The sequence below is a fragment of the Peromyscus maniculatus genome, chromosome 15, assembly GCF_049852395.1.
Source record: "Peromyscus maniculatus bairdii isolate BWxNUB_F1_BW_parent chromosome 15, HU_Pman_BW_mat_3.1, whole genome shotgun sequence".
In the NCBI taxonomy this organism is placed as follows: domain Eukaryota; kingdom Metazoa; phylum Chordata; class Mammalia; order Rodentia; family Cricetidae; genus Peromyscus; species Peromyscus maniculatus.
The window spans coordinates 47,528,606-47,545,228 of record NC_134866.1 but is presented as its reverse complement, the minus strand read 5'-3'; the positions used below and the strand labels follow the sequence as shown (position 1 = coordinate 47,545,228).

Genomic DNA, 16,623 nt, shown 5'->3' with positions numbered 1-16,623 from the left:
CTCGTCCTGCACTACAGAACAGGTGCTGAGCCATACCGATGTACTGTAACTGAATGTGAACCTCTTGGAAAACAGAGCAAGCAATGTTCAACTTGGAAATATGTTCAGTTTTACAAGGTTAATCTGTAATTGGTGGATAGAAACTCAAGCTCATCACTCAAATCTGTCTATAAAAACCAACCTCACAAAAACAAATCAAGCTTTGCACCAGGTGGTTATGATGTCATCAGAAAGATGAATAAACAAAACTATAAACTTGAACACTAAATTCCAAGGGCCTAATAAGTTGTCTAAGCCAGGGTGTCCAAGAAAGGAGGATGGGACTGGAGGATGGGGGAGCGCTTTACAATGCCGCGACACGACTACTGTGCTCAGGAGCACACAGAGGCTGTGGTTATCTGCACAAGGTCAACCTAGCCCAACTTGCAGCATGGATGGGCGGGCAGTGTGCTCTCCAGGCCCCAGTCCTCGATGAGAAGTACTGGCCCTCGATGGATGCTGCGGGAGGGAGAACCATTCTCTTTCGAGGACGCTCCCACTGGCACGTTTCCTGTGCAAGTGGCTGGGCCCAGGTCCACGCACATATGGGCAGGGCTAGAAGGACTCAATGGATTATCAAAAAAGAAAGAAGAAAAACAAAAGAAACATGAGGTTGCAAGAGGGGCATGCATGATTAGAAGGGGAGATGAGTAGTTGATGAAGAGAAATGGAAAGTGGATATAATCATATTTCACTGGATGCAGGCATGAAAATTTTAAGAATAAAGAAAAATTATAATTACAAGAATGCATGAGGAAAACGTGCACATATTTTTATCACACAATATTACTATGCAATGCTAATATATTGTAATAATATATTATTTTATTAGAAATACTTGAGAATTATTTCTTACACAGTAAAATTAATACTGAGATGTGTTATATTTTTCCCAAGAATTTATGTATCTTTGGTAGTACAAGCTCTCAGCTGACAAACACAGTATTACAATCATAAACCATCTGAATATTTTCCCATGTATTCTTACCTCCATAGTAGGTGGAGTCTTTCTTGTTCTTCTAATCCATGCTAAAATGAAAAATAGCATTTAGATGTTTGTTTTCCATAATTTACCCATATTAAACATTTTTCTTTTACATTTTTTAATGGGGGACCCAACAGCATGTGTGGAGGGAGGTCAGAGGACAACCCCCCAAAGTCAGTTCTCTCCCTCTACCATGTAGGGTTTGGGGATGGAACTCAGGCTGTCAGGTTTGGTCGTTAGAGCTCTGACCTGCCGAGCCATCTTGCTGGACATACATAAACATTCTATTCGCTCGTGCCTACAAGATATTTCGAACACCTATGATGTACTGTTTTAAATATCGGAGCTTTAGCAAGGAACTGAGCAGACGAAATGGCTCAGTCTACTGCAGCCTATCTACTAGGGAAGTGGGGTACAGGAAATAAACACACAGATGTCAGGCGATCTGTGTTGTGAAAAAACTACTAGACTATCAGGAAGACAGTCTCCTATCTTCAAAATCACGGCTCATAATCGTCAGAATTCAATTTAGGCTATGGCATAAAGGACAAATCACAATAAAGTTCAAGGCAATGTCAAAATTATATTATTCTGGAAATTTGAATTTGTAATTGCCCAATTTATCAAGGATTTAGGGAAGTTTTTATTACAGAAATTTTTCTTCTTATGTGCTCTAGTGGGCAGCTGCCTTCTCTGGCTGCAGACCATCAGTCTTCACTTTAGCTCTCGGGAGGCAGGCTCCAGAGGTGGGACAGACTCTGGTTCAGTGCCCACTTGGTAGACACTGTGTCAAAGGGAAGGGCGTGTAGCAGCTGCCTCCAGAAAAGCTACCAAGCACGTTCTAGAGTCAGACTCTCTGGGTTCTCCCTTCACCTCCATCACTTCCGAGCTATGGTACCCAGGGTAACTCATTTCATTTTCAAAGCATCAGATTTTTCTTCTGTAAAATGGAAATTAAAATGGTATCTGCAGTGAATGGTTGTTTATGAAAGCCATATGATTTTTATATTTACATATATAGTCTGCTCACTATTTAGCACATGAAACTATAAATGTATTCTTATTCAATTTTATTCAATACACCTATGTTTGTTTTTCTGTTTTGTTTTGTTTGAGGAAGGATGTCACTATGTAGCTTTGTCTTGTCTTGAACTCACAGAGATCCTCCTGCCTCTGCCTCACAAGGATAAGATTAAAGGTATGCAGCACCACACCCAGCCTTATGCATTTTTATAAGTGATTTTAAAAAGCAAAAATCCATTAACATCTGCTTGTCCTATTAGGGTTGACAGGAGATTCTGAAAACCTCACTGTGGGTAATGTAGTCTCTATACCAGTGCTTCTCAACCCTCCTAATGCTGCGACCCTTTAACACAGCTCCTCAGGTTGTGGTGACCCCCCCCAACCATAAAATTATTTTCATTGCTACTTCATAACTGTAATTTTGCTACTGTTATGAATCATAATGTAATTATCTGTGTTTTCTGTCTATCTTAGGAGATCCTTGTGAAAGAGCCAAAATGACCCCAAAGGGGTCGCAACCCACATGTTGAGAACCACTGCTTTAGAAAAGTAAAACCGTTTTCTAGTTTAGTTGATTCAGCCTTCTCTATAAAACCATGAAGTATTCTTATTTTATAGGAAACTAGATAATTATCCAGGTTTGCAGGTTAAATAGTAATGGTGGGATTCAAATCAGATCTGCTCCTGTCCTTGGCTGAAACCAACCATGCCTTCCTAAGCAGTCTGTCAACCTTCAGCAGCAGCCAAAGGACACCAGAGCAGGAGGAGGGCTAGCTGCAGGCCTACCCATGTCAGAAGGGACAAATCATCGACCCCACTCTATACACCCGGGAACTGAGGCTCACACAGACTGAGCAACGTGCTTCTGGCTATACAATTCATGAGAAGCAGGCTGGGTATTAAAATGGTGAAGTGGCTGTGAAGGCAGAGCTCTATCAGTTGAGCAGACACCGCTCTTCAAGTTAGCTTTGCCAAATGCCTCTTATCACCCACATGACAACATCAGGACCGACCTTTCTGCAAAGTCTAGTTCTGTAGTCGTGGGTAAGGAGATGGACATTCAGCTGTGGGCTGGAATACTTCCCCTTTGCTGCGCTCTCCTGCACTGACCCCAGATGTGCATCTCCAGCAGGTTCCATGTTCAGCACTCTACTCCATTTCTGAGCTTTTCTACTTCTGATTCTTTTCTGCACTCTCTTTTTACTATCTTTAGCTTCTATTCGGCCCATCTGAACCAAAACTTGCATAGATTTTATGACTATAGGCTGTCAAGGTCAGGGCGCACCAATGGTAAATTTATCTTTATATCATGCAAATGCCTTGAGAAAGTAGGTTCTTAATACTTACTGAATACACATGTTCAGTTCATACATATATTCATTGCAATAGTTCTTCTTGCTCATTAGAAAAAATGGCTTAGGAACATCAAAAATTCCTCTATGCCGTCAAGGAAAAGAAGTGATTTACAACATTTTCAGCTGCTTCTTTATGGCCAAATAAGCTATTTATATTTGTCAATTTCCCCCCCAGGAGACAGGTTTGATTTAAAATCATTCAGTGTAAGTCCCATACCTCTCAAAAGTTTCAGATAACTCTTCAGCTTTAATTCATATTAGAAGCTTAGTTCAGAACAACCACCCACCAGGACAGTGTTCAGTAAATCTGAGACTCAAGCTAAACCCAGTCTACTGCTTGTTTTTACATCTTTATGTGGCTTTTTCTTAAATGTCAAAAGATGCATATTTCATGACATATGAAAATTATAAGTAACTTAAATTTTCAGTGTCTATAAATAAAATTTTATCAAAACATAGCCGCGCTGATTTGTATCTATGGCTACAGTGGCAGAATTGGGCAACTGTAATAGCCCAAATGACCCACAAAATCCAAAATACCATCTGGTCCTTTAAAGAAAATTTGTGCCAACCCCAGGGCTGTCATTTAGTACAATCCACTCAGCAACAAGTATATATCTAATGGAAACCACTACCATAACGCCTAAAAGACCTTCATGATTAGCTATTATATATTTTACTAATGATACTGTATATTCTAGAGTCTGTAAATCCATACCAGTGGGCATGAGACTGTGATGAAAAGGTACAATGGCATAATGCACATTATCATCAGGAGAAAACCACACAATGACTGTTTTACTGGCAAATCCACAGGCCAGCATTTTCAGATTTCTCCCAAGATTGAGAAAAGATGTTTTAATGAACCCAAAGCATTAAAAAAAAAAACCTTCTGTCTTTTTCAGTACTTGGGGATTGAACCCAGGGGCCTTGTGTATGGCAGGCAAGCACACTCCACCACAAGCTGCACACCTACGCCTCATTTTAAAAGGTTTTAATAAAGGTGAAGACATTGGGGAAAACTACTGCTTGCTTTACATCTTTAAATGTTAGTTTAAAAAAAACTGAAAGAACATTTATGACATGAAAATTATATTTTCAGTGTCTGCAAATAATATTGTATTGAAACATGTGTTTTCTGGTTTTATGAATTGAAGATGCTGAGTGCCACCTAGTCACTGGCACGGCACACTTTTCTCTAAAGAAGGGCCGAGGGCTTCCCTAGGCTTCATTTAGATGACCATTCCACTCTCTTTGCTTTAAATGGATATATAAATGTTAACTGCTGCAATAAGCTTGTACATTTATGGTTCTTCAAAAACCAGATCCCCGAAACATCTTCAGATGATGGCTGATGGCACTGCTGTTTGTTAAGTATCCAGTAAAGACCACAGCTGGACACGGTCCATGTGATCATTCATTCTGACAATCAGACCCACTTCCTCAGCTACCACAGGTCGCACAGACATGTCCTGGTGAGAGCCAGCAAAAGGCAGCAGAGGAGGGAATGGAAAAAGCAATAATACTGAAGCATGACTTTTAAATCTCAGAACAATCTAAACAGAACCTCTATCCAATTATGAATCATAAAATGTTCTTACTATTGGCAAAATATGTGTAAGGTGAATTCTGTATTGGTCCTCTTTATGTTACCATTGTTCAAAGAGAATTCAGCAAAAGGACCGGGCAGTTAAAGCCCTGAGATCCTAGTAGTCTTTCATCAGTGCTCATTTGCATTCTCATTACTATGCATGAACCTTAATATTCCCATCGGCACATACAAACTATACCGAGTATAAAGGTGAGCATGCAATTAAGGCTCCCATTAATCATGTAGAGAGACTAAAAGAAGCAGGGAGAAGAATACTTCATGAGGTGTACTTTCTTCAAATCTCTACAGGCATTAGGATCCTTCTAGAAACACCTCCAACCATCTATGGTAAATTATATATCCTACCATCAAGTTAGTATGTGAACAAAATCAGAGGATAAATAAGTTAACAGTTTGCATCCAAAACATATAAATTTTCAAGAGATGTTTATTTCATTTAAGGAAGATACTCATAAAGTCTCATACCTAAAAAAGAAAGAAAGAAAAAAAGAGATCTTCACCAGTTCTGAGAGCTGGCACTTTATAAAAATAAATAAAGGTACACTTTTTTCAAGCTTGAAAAATTCTTCAAAAGACATATTGCGAAATGAGTCTTGTTTCACATTACATTTTCTGGTAAATGAACTTTAAGTATATCTTATAGATATACAAGAATTACCTGGTGACTTTTAGGATTCAGGGTGGCTTCTCAAATATGCAGCAAAAACTTGAAGCTTAGTCCTAAAACTGCAAGGAACTGATGCTGCCAGTGAGTCCCCAGGTGGGACTGTCAGACCTGCATCGCGGTCTGACAAGATCCTCACGAGAGAACCCAGCTAGGCTATGCCTGGGCTCCCGACTCAGAAATTCTAGGGTAACAAGCATATGCTGCTTGGAGTAGCTAACGTTTGATGTATTTACACACAGCCCCAGCAACAGAGCACGCTCACCAGTTCATTCTGGTATTGCTGTGCCTTACTCCATCGCACGGAGATAGGACAATTTGTTTGGTCACTTACAAACTGGCTAACTGAGGCTTCTACTCAGAATTTGGGACAAGTATTTAGGTAGACAGACGAATGTCTTTATGTCTCTGGGGAAATACCTAGCAGAATTTCTAAGCTGTGGGGTGGGTGTATGTTCACATTTATAAAGAACTGATAGACTATTTTCCAAAGCTGTTTTACTATTATTTTATATTCCAGCCAGCAACCTACGAAAGGTTGAGGGAATTTACAATGGTGAAACATGAATTCACTTTTTGCCCATTCTTAAATTCTAACATTTCTCAGCTATAAACTGTCTCGATAAAACAGGTTTACACTGTTTAATCTCCCAATCTTATTCTTGTTCAAAAAGAGTTTTAGGAATTCTAGGTTTACTGCATGTTGACATAAATCAAGTCAAAACCAACGTATCAAGTTTTTAAAAGTTAGGTGTGTTGGGGGAGGTATTTACATGCCTCCGGACATGTGATGTTGACATCAGATGCCATCCTCTATCACCTTCTACATTAAACACACACACACACACACACACACACACACACACACACACACACACACACACACACACGCGCGCGCGCACTGGGAGGCGCACGCGTCTGTGGCGGTCAGAAAACAGCTCGCATGAGTTGGTTCTCTCTTTCTACCATGTGAGTTCAGGAGACTGAACTCAGGCTGTCAGACTTGGTGGCAAGAGCCTTTTATCCACTGAACCATCTCACCGGCCCTTCTCCACCTCATTTCTTAAGATGGGGTATCTCACTGACTGGTCAGACTGGCTGGCCAGTGAGCCCTGGCCTGTGCTTTCCAGCACCGGGTTATAGGCATGCACCATGGCGTCTGGGTGCTGGGGACCCACGCTCAGGTCTTCATCCTTGCAGAACAAGGACTTAGATGCTGAGCCATTCTCCCAGCCTTGGCTTTCTAATGGTAAAACAACCCATGACACTAGACCAACTCCACAGTCATCACGAGCTAATCCTTGGGGGTGGGTAGTATTTGGGGGATTAAACGCAGAGGCTTGCACATGCCACCAACTGGCCTACCACCTAGCCATATTCCCCAGCCCCCTTTTGATTTTTATTTGGAACAGGTCTCATTTAGGAGTCCAGAGGGCCTGAGTCACAATCTTCCTGACTAGACTAACAAGGCAGCCTCCCAAGGGGCTGGGATTATAAGCATACAGTACTACATCCGGCTCTCTGTTGATAGATTGCAGGGTCAGTGATTTCTGTGTCTGTGTGGATGTGGGATTCTGGTCTGCAGTATCACATACTCTTGATTGTTTTGTATCAGGATTGATAAACAGGATAAACTGGGCTTAAAAAAAAACCAGTAGTGGCTACATTTTTAGAAAGAACGTGTGATCCAAAGTGAGAGAAAAGTGTCTATTCTTTAATTGCTCGGTAGAGTGTTCTCTAAATGCCAATTAGGTCAAATTGTTCATCATAATTGTCTTTTCTATCATTTTGACAAGCTCTGCCTTCCACGTGGTCTTTCTAGACTAAATTTATTTGAACTACTGACAGTTAGGTTTCAAACTAAAGATGTTTGTAAATGTATATTCATAACACCATCGTGCACAATAACTAGAAGATGGAGGCATCCGACCCAGTGTGATGATGCATAAACTGTGACTGTGTACAATGGAATCCAGTTCACCCTGAGAAGGGAACGGAATTCTGATGTGTGCTATGACATAGACAACCATGAGCACACTCTGCTAAGTGAAATAAATACGCCAAACACAAAAGGGCAATTACAATCTGATTCTTTGCATATGCTATGTCTAGAACAGTCCAATTCATAACAACAAATGGTAGGATGGTGCTCAATTTTTAAGGGAGGGAGTTTCAGTTTGGAATGATGAAAAACATCCTGTAAGTGAACAGTGTTGAAGCTTCAACAACAGTCTGAATGTACATAATGTCTGAGATGTACCACTTAAAACACCAACACAAAGAAAATAATCATAGAAGCCATCTTACTATATATAAAGTGTTAAGGTAGGCTCTGAAATACAGTGATGGCCAAGTCAGGACTCCACCCTAAGGAATCTTCAAGTCCAGGAGAAGGAGGGAGAAAAACAAACAGGAGATTTGCTGGAGTGTGCTAAGTATATGTGGAGGCCAGGAAGTCAGTGAAAACAACAGCAATGTTTCATCTGGTACTAGGGACTGACTGAGAGTAGCATCAGGAATGGTTCCTGAGAATCAACATCTACCCCAAAACTTAAAGGAAAAGTAGGTGTTAAGCCAAGATGCTGAAGCGGGGGCAGGGAGGGGGGTTAAATACAACACTATACAGTAGAATAAAAGAATTGAATACACAGTGCTGTCCTTGCCTTGCCTGTCCAAGGCCCTGGGTTCAATCTCTGGACCGATAACAGGAAAAATAAACGTCACAGACTTAGAAGACATGGCTGGAGTTCAAAACTTGTAGTAGCTGTCAGCTTTTGGGAGGCTTTAAGCACCCTTGACTCAGCAGGAGGAATCAGGAGTTGACCTAAGTTCTCACTGTCCCATCCACCCACCCTGGCTGTCCCACATTCCTACTGATGGAATTTCTGTGCTCTTCCTGCCATGGACCAGCGCTCGCATACCTTCCCTTCTCAAGGGCTTTCACTGACACATGCTCTCTTTGGGGAGTGGATGGTCATCATCACTACTGAAAAATCCTCTCATTTCCCACTTCCAAGACAGCCAACATAAACCCTTTCTTCACCCGGCCTTCCTCTCTAGGTAGGTAGGGTCTCACGGCTTAACTTTCTTTACAGATAACCTCCTCGAAACACCATCTCTACTTATCTCCTCAAAGTCTCTTTTTTCTCTCAGGCGCCATCAGCGTTCTGAAGTGTTTTTGTAGGGTTAGCACGGGCCTGTCTGATCGTAATGCAGCCGGTTAACACGTGACACCGCTCATCACATCTTCCCTCCTGATGACTTGCTTCCAGAACGTGACACTTTAAGTTTTCCTCATAATTTTCCTGTCAATTCTCTTGTCTCCATTGTTCTAAACCTGAGGGGCACAGCTTCAGTCTTTCATATACTTCCTGCTTAGACTCACTGCCTCTGATTTCATCTGGCCTCACAGACTTAGGCAGCATTTATTCGCTGGAATTCCACATTTTTATTTTCAATCCAGACATTTCCATTGAATTTTTCTTTTTTCTTTTTCCCCAAGACAGTGTTTCTCTGTGTAGTCTTGGTTCTCCTGGGTTTCAGAGATCTGCCTGCCTTTGCCTCCTGAGTGAGTGCTGGGATTAAAGGAGCCACTGCCTGGCTCCACTGAATTCTTGACTCGCAGTTTACCATTTCGGATGGTGAATGGGCACCTCAAACTTCCTATTTCCAAAACTGGCTTCACTTCCCTGCTAATCTGTTGTTCCCCGTTACAGTTAAAAGCCACTGCATGTTCTCCTGGGGAGACCAGAAGGCTTAGCATCATAACTCACATTCTTTGTGTCCAATGTGTCAACAATCCCATTAGCTCTACTTTTACATTGTTCCAGAACACATCTACTTCCTTCCACTCCTACTGTTAATCTGGTCCAAGTCACAATTACTCTTTGCCTTATTTAGTATTAGAAAACATTCTGTCTCCATGTTTTGATGACATCGCCCTCAGTTCTTCTAATTCATTAGCAAGATTGATCCTTTGAACTATTACTCAGCATGTGGCTACTCCTCAAACTTCTCAGTGGCTTCCAATTCACTGAAAGAAAAGGCTGGGGTCCTTACAATAGCCCACAATACTGCCCACCACATCGGGCATTCTCTTCACACTCTAAACTTATCTCCCATAGCTTTCTCTAGCCTCTATTCCAGTCAAATTGGCTTCCTTGATATTCCTTAATAACCAGAGCAAGTCTTTGTCTCAGGGCTTTGTACTTGCCTTACTTATGGCCCTCTCTGGTTACGGAAGAGACAGATCTTTCTTCATTCTTTAGGCAAAATAAGGTACCTTCTCAGAAAGGTCCTTCTGAATACTAATTAAAACTGCAAGAGCTTCCCAAGAACCCCATTTGTCCTTGCCCATTTTATTTGCTATGGTCACTAACATAGTATGTTGTTTAGTGCTTAACGGGCTTGTCTCTCTCCCACTCCTGAACGTCTGCTCTAGGAAGTCAATAGCTTCCTAGATAAATGAATGAAAGCCACACTATTTAATCCTTACCGTATGACAGCAGGCAACTGCTAGGTATCAGTACTCTAATATTAACAATTAAAAACGTCAGCTCTTATTCATCTGGGTTGAAAACAGGCTCATTTGGTGTGGGTATCAATGACTCCAACAGCTCCCCCACTTCCCTGTGCACAGTGTTGTGTATATTTGTGAATATTTTCATGGCACAAAGTGCTTATTTTTTATCCTTAATTGATGTGTGCCACTGTAAAAGTGTTTGTGTTTCAGTATTTGGCTGATTCATAATTTTTAAGAATATGCCCCATGGGGATAGTATGCTAAATTACCAAATCAGGACAGAGTCATAAAAAGCATTAAAACTTCATTCCAATTCTCGGAAAGTCTCAAAAGCTGAAAAATTAGCCATTACCTATTTGTTTATTTATAACTTAATTTATTTCTAGAAACATTTTAATTCTATACTATTATTGGGAAAATGACAAAACAGGCTCATAAAGAAGGCACAAGTATTACCCGAGATTTGCAAATGTAGACAATCTGGGAAAATAAAGCTCAATTGTTCCTTCTAGAAGTTGCCAACCTAGAGCCTGCATTTCAAGCTCTGTTATCTACCCATAGGTAGCTCTTTTCTCACAGTCCTACTGTTCTAATAGTCAGTAAGCAGAAATGGGTATCATGAAATGGTATTTACAGGACCATGCTACCATAAGTGGAACATAATGCTTATGGCTACCACATGGAAGCTATCATGTTCTGACCACCAAGAAGCAAGGGCTCTATATGTACCAAGTTGCATAATCCCAGCAACTGACCAAACTTACCGGACCTTAGATGCTCTATAGATTAAACATGAATAAATATAGTGTCTGAATTACAGGACTGTTGTTATGATCAAACAAGACAATGACTATAGGGGAAGAGTCTACCACAGGTATATATATACTACTTGGCAAGTGTTAAGCAAAGTAGAAGATAGATATTGGTATTTCAGTCAAGTCTTTTATGTTTAGTGTTTGTGTGTGTGTGTCTGTGCACATGAATGTGCGCGCGCATGCACACACACACACACACACACACACACATGCACACCAGCATGTGTGTACTTACACAGGCCAGAGGAGGACACTGGGTATTCTATTACTCTCTGCTTTATTCTCTTAGAGTTCCTCACTGAGTCTGGAGCTACCTACCAGGCAGCAGACTCCAGTGAGCCTCTTGTCTCCACTCCAGACAGCACTGCAGGTGCTGCAGGTGCAGGAGTTACAGGTGCAGGAGTTACAGGGGCAGGAGTTACAGGTGCAGGAGTTACAGGTGCAGGAGTTACAGGGGCAGGAGTTACAGGTGCAAGAGTTACAGGGGCAGGAGTTACAGGTGCAGGAGTTACAGGGGCAGGAGTTACAGGTGCAGGTGCTGCAGGTGCAGGAGTTACAGGTGCAAGAGTTACAGGTGCAAGAGTTACAGGTGCAAGAGTTACAGGTGCAGGAGTTGCAGGTGCAGAAGTTACAGGTGCAGGAGTTGCAGGTGCAGGAGTTACAAGTGCAGGAATAACAGGTACAGGAGTTGCAGGTGCAGGAGTTACAGGTGCAGGAATAACAGGTGCAGGAGTTGCAGGTACAGGAGTTACAGGTACAGGAGCTACAGGTGCAGGAGTTGCAGGTGCAGGAATTGCAGTTCCAGGAGTTGCAGGTGCAGGAGTTATAGGTGCAGGAGTTACAGGTGCAGGAATAACAGGTGCAGGAGTTATAGGTGCAGGAATAACAGGTGCAGGAGTTGCAGGTACAGGAGTTACAGGTGCAGGAGTTGCAGGTTCAGGAGTTATAGGTGCAGGAATAACAGGTGCAGGAGTTACAGGTGCAGGAATAACAGGTGCAGGAGTTACAGGTGCAGGAATAACAGGTGCAGGAGTTGCAGGTGCAGGAGTTGCAGGTGCAGGTACTGCAGGTGCAGGAGTTACAGGTGCAGGTGCTGCAGGTGCAGGAGTTACAGGTGCACATGCAGCTGCACTCAGCTTTTTATGTGGCACCTCAGGTCCCCATGATCTTTTATAGAAAAAAAGGTTGTTTTTGAGACGGGGTCTCATACTATAGCTCAGACTGGCCTGAAATTTACTATGCAGCCCAAGCTGGCCTCGAGGTTCAGGCAATTCCCCTGCTGGAATCACAAGCAAGAGCTACTATATGTAGCTTTCCATTTCAACTTCTGTCTTCAGATAGGGGTCAGTTACCTATCCTTCATTTAAGACGAAGTCAGTTAGCAGGGTCCTTGTGAGTTAGATAAATACTCCAAAACATCACCTAATGTAAGTGTTCTCCACAGGTTATAAAGGAGAAAATGAAGACCCAGAATACGTTACTTTCCCAAGTTGAGGAGTTAGTGACTGCTGGAAAAGAACGCTAGTCTGGGGCTGTGCAGGTGCAAGGGCAAGGTATGAGCATAGACAGCCCTTGACTCTGACATGCAGGAGCTTGGTCTGCCTGCCTCACCCTTACCCCAGTCCTGATGGAGCTGTACAGCTCGGTGCCACACAAGCACTCCCTTACTAAAATTCTGCTACCTTCACAAATTTCAAATAAATGCAACGTTCCAGAAACAAAGTTGTGAAGTGTTTCCATGGAGAAGTAATTCTAGGTTCTCTAACTAATTTGATAGATCACTGAACCTCCTACTGGAGGGGAACACTTACCTTCCCACTCTGTTGGGATGTCTCCTGCTTCATAGTCTAGCTCTTTTCTGTTTGCTGCTTCTATAATTCTTTTCTCTCGAATAGTCTGTCCTGTAAGATCAAATGAACATTTGACATGAGCCTACACTACACCATGACATGTTCTATCTTCGCTTGGGATTTTTACTTTATATCCAAAATTATTAAATTATCAGGAAAAAGAATAAATTTGGCTTACAGTTATACGGTGCAGAAGGCAGTTCCTAAACTGCTGCAAAAACTTTCTAGCACTGTATGCGAAATTAATTTTTATAGAACAAATCTAGATTCTATTTAAAGAGAACAACCAATTAGTCCTGCAGGAAACTAATAACTAATAAAGATACTAATGAAGTGTCCGACTCCTAAAACTCACAGTGTATATATTACAGGAGTCAACAGCTGCTGTGACCGCCCGAGGGAGTTAATCCACAACCCTTATTACGTATGTAAGAGACCACAAGACATCGCTGCCTCTCTCTTCCCATTGCACACAGGGCTGCACTCTGTTCCCACAGCACACTGGGAAGATTCTGTGGATTTGGATTCTGTGACCCATCTGGTTCACTACCTCACGGGAATGTAGGGTCAAGAGAAAAAGACTGGTGAGGCTCAGATAAGGCAGGCCAGGTGAAACTTCAGGTTTGGAATGTTTTGCTCTGAAGTCTCTTGTCCTTACCTATGTCCACAGCTGAAGTGAACAGGTGGCGGGACAGATGTAGGAAAACAGAAAGTAAAGAAAAATGTGGAGGAAAGCTACAGGCAAATTTCCCTGATGAACACAGGGAGGTCCTGAGTAAATGCATGGAACCAGAAAGATCATAAGCCATGATCAAGGTAGCACGTTTGGGGGAGGCCATAATCCATTATCGGTTGTCTTTCTCTACCACTCCCCACCACCTTCTGTTCGTCTGTTTATTTTGTCTCTCATTTGGTCTGAGCTTATTTATTGGGCAAGGCTGGCTGACCAGGGATTCCGTGGATCTGTCTTCTCAGAACTGGGATTGCAGATAGATGTGCGCTACCACAACTGGGTTTTCACTCGATTGCTGGGGAGCCAAACTTAGGTCCTCATGGCTTATGTGGCAGGCATTTTACCTACTAAGGCACTTCCAAAGACCCCAAGATGCATACAAATGCAATGGGTTACTATAAACTATGCTTGAACACCACTTACTAAAATGTTTGAGAATCGGAATACTTATGTCTTCATGTCCTTTTAGTAACAACAACTAAATAAAGGAAAACAATCATTTAAAATACAAAACAGAACACGTGTGCCTTATAAGCTTTTAAGTGTACCTCAGTAAGTTTGGCATAGGAGGAAGAAAGGTCTGCAGCTCCCAGGAGCAGCACTAAAGAATATTTGCTGTAGATACATATATCTGTGACACAAAAATTAGCCTTTTGTTCTTATTTTTTGTCTATAAACTTCATCTAAGGTCTTCAAATAATTTGAAAATACAGGTCACAGTTACTTGCATATGGATGAAAAGACAGGGAGAGTAGTTGATGAGCATCCTTGTTTTTACTTGATTTATTTGTCTCTATGTAAATGCAGTGTGTGTTGGGAGGGGGGCGTGTATGTGCATGTGTGTGTGCTTGCATGTGAGAGCAGAGGCCAGAGGAGGATGTTGGGTACCTTATTCCTTTAAGGCAAAGTCTGCCTCCCGAGTGCTGGGATTAAAGGCGTGCGCCACCACCACCCGGCTTGTCAATTTTGTTTATTCCTGTCCCTCTTTTAAGTCCCAATCCTGCCCTTCAATATCTTTTTTGCCATATTTTGCCATACTTTATAATATTCTTGACATTCTTGATTAAGTTGACTTTCCTTTAGGAGTCATTTTTACTTATTCCTAAAAGATCCCCATCCATATGCTTGTTGTATTTTTAGTTCATAAATACATTAAAATAGTCCAAAGAGTCATCTAGAACCTACTTAGGTAACCATACTGCAGAACACACTGGTCTGTCGAGACAGGTCAGTAACATATGAAGGGCACAAGAGCCAACATAACCAGGCTGGAGTGTCTGTGGACAGGCAATGTGTGATTTAACATCACTGTCTTGTTGGCATTAGATTTACTCTTCATTTCATAACACTGTGTTATGCACAATTATCTTATGATAAGTCCAAAAAGGGCAGAGTCCCAATATGACCAGATTTAAAAGAGAATACAAACTAGTATTTATGGCATGTTTACCACATGCCAGAAGCGCTGGGTTGCATTACAGCATTTTCATACACATACATACACACATATGTCATCATGCGTCTTTCACCACGTAGATCCTAGGTATCGGCAAGTGCCTTTACCAGCTGACCCATCTCACTGGCCTTGTTCTGTCCTCTGAGGCAGAGCATCATGTATCCCAGGCTGCCCTCAAACTCACTATGCAGCCAAGGATAACCTTGAACTTGTGATCCTCCTGCTTCTGCCTCCTCTCTACCAGCTGGGGCACATCCAGCCTTTTGTTCTAATTCATCTCCTTCACAACTCTCCTTTTCTTCCTGCCTCCCTCTGGCTGGTCCCGTTTCCCCCAATTAGGTCTCCATTTGTGCTTTCATGTTACATAGTCAACCTGCCTCTGCTCCCACCCAATTCCCCTTTCTAAGGACCTCTTCCTCCCTCTCAGGGTTCCTTTTCTACTTTTATTACACAGGCATGCACGCATACACGCATGCATGAAAGAGAATGTGGTATTTGTCTGAGTGTCTTATTTTACTTAACACAAATAAATCTAGTTGTGTTTGCTGTGGGATGGTCTGTATATCAAATCTGTTGCTCTGATTGGTCAATAAATAAAACACTGAATGGCCAGTGGCCAGGCAGGAAGTAGGTGGGACAAGGAGAGAGGAGAATTCTGGGAAGCAGAAGGCTGAGGCGGAGAGACACTGCCAGCTGCAGCCATGACCAGCAGCATGTGAAGACACCGGTAAGCCACCAGCCACGTGGCAAGGTATAGATTTATGGAAATGGACTAATTTAAGCTATAAGAACAGTTAGCAAGAAGCCTGCCACGGCCATACAGTTTGTATGCAATATAAGTCTCTGTGTTTACTTGGTTGGGTCTGAGCGGCTGTGGGACTGGCGGGTGACAAAGATTTGTCCTGACTGTGGGCAAAGCAGGAAAACTCTAGCTACATGTGTTCCTTTTCCTGTAAATGTGGTTTCATCTGCCTTTATAGCTGAACAAGCTGCCCTGGTGTACATGTACCACACTTTGTCAGTTCATCTAGAGATGGATAACGAGGCTGCTTCCACTTCTTGGCTATTGTTAATAGTGAGGCAGTATACACAAATGTGCGAGTGTTTCTGTGGTGTGCTGACTTCAGGTCTAGACCCAGGATGCTAGGCCCTCACGTAATACTACTATTTCAGTTCTTTGACCTGAGTCCACTTGGTCACACCACTCTCCCAGTAGCGGTGTGTAGGGTTTCCTCTTCCCCGCATCTTGCCAGCGTTTCTCTCATGTGTTTTCTTGATGACAGCCATTCTGACTTGGGTGAGATGGAAGATGAAGAGTTCGAATTTCATTTCCCTGTCAATTAAGGATATTACACACCTTTTCAAATACTTAGTGGTTCTTGTAGTTCCTCTTTGGAGAACTATCAATTCAGTTCATAAATCTACTTATTGATTGGATGATCTGTATTTAGGGGATTATTAATCTTTTCAGTTCTGTATATATTCTAGATATTAGTCCCCTATTGAGACCTAGTTGGCATTTATTTATTTCCCCTTCTGCAAGCTGTCCCCTCACTCTGGTGGTTGATT

General features: G+C 42.1%; 1 protein-coding gene across 2 annotated transcripts in view; it reads right to left on the bottom strand.

Moving 5' to 3' along the window:
• Nucleotides 1-16,623, bottom strand: part of Ndufaf2 (NADH:ubiquinone oxidoreductase complex assembly factor 2) — a 118,439-nt gene that overhangs the window by 32,385 nt on the left and 69,431 nt on the right. Inside the window, exons 2-3 of one of the 2 annotated variants that reach the window (XM_006994967.4) lie at nucleotides 12,827-12,916; nucleotides 1,028-1,068 (exon numbers count right to left, since the gene is read on the bottom strand). In XM_006994967.4, coding sequence (XP_006995029.1) covers nucleotides 1,028-1,068; nucleotides 12,827-12,916 — 131 coding nt within the window. The remainder of the gene's footprint in view (nucleotides 1-1,027; nucleotides 1,069-12,826; nucleotides 12,917-16,623) is intronic. The other variant, XM_076551927.1, reaches the window with a different exon arrangement.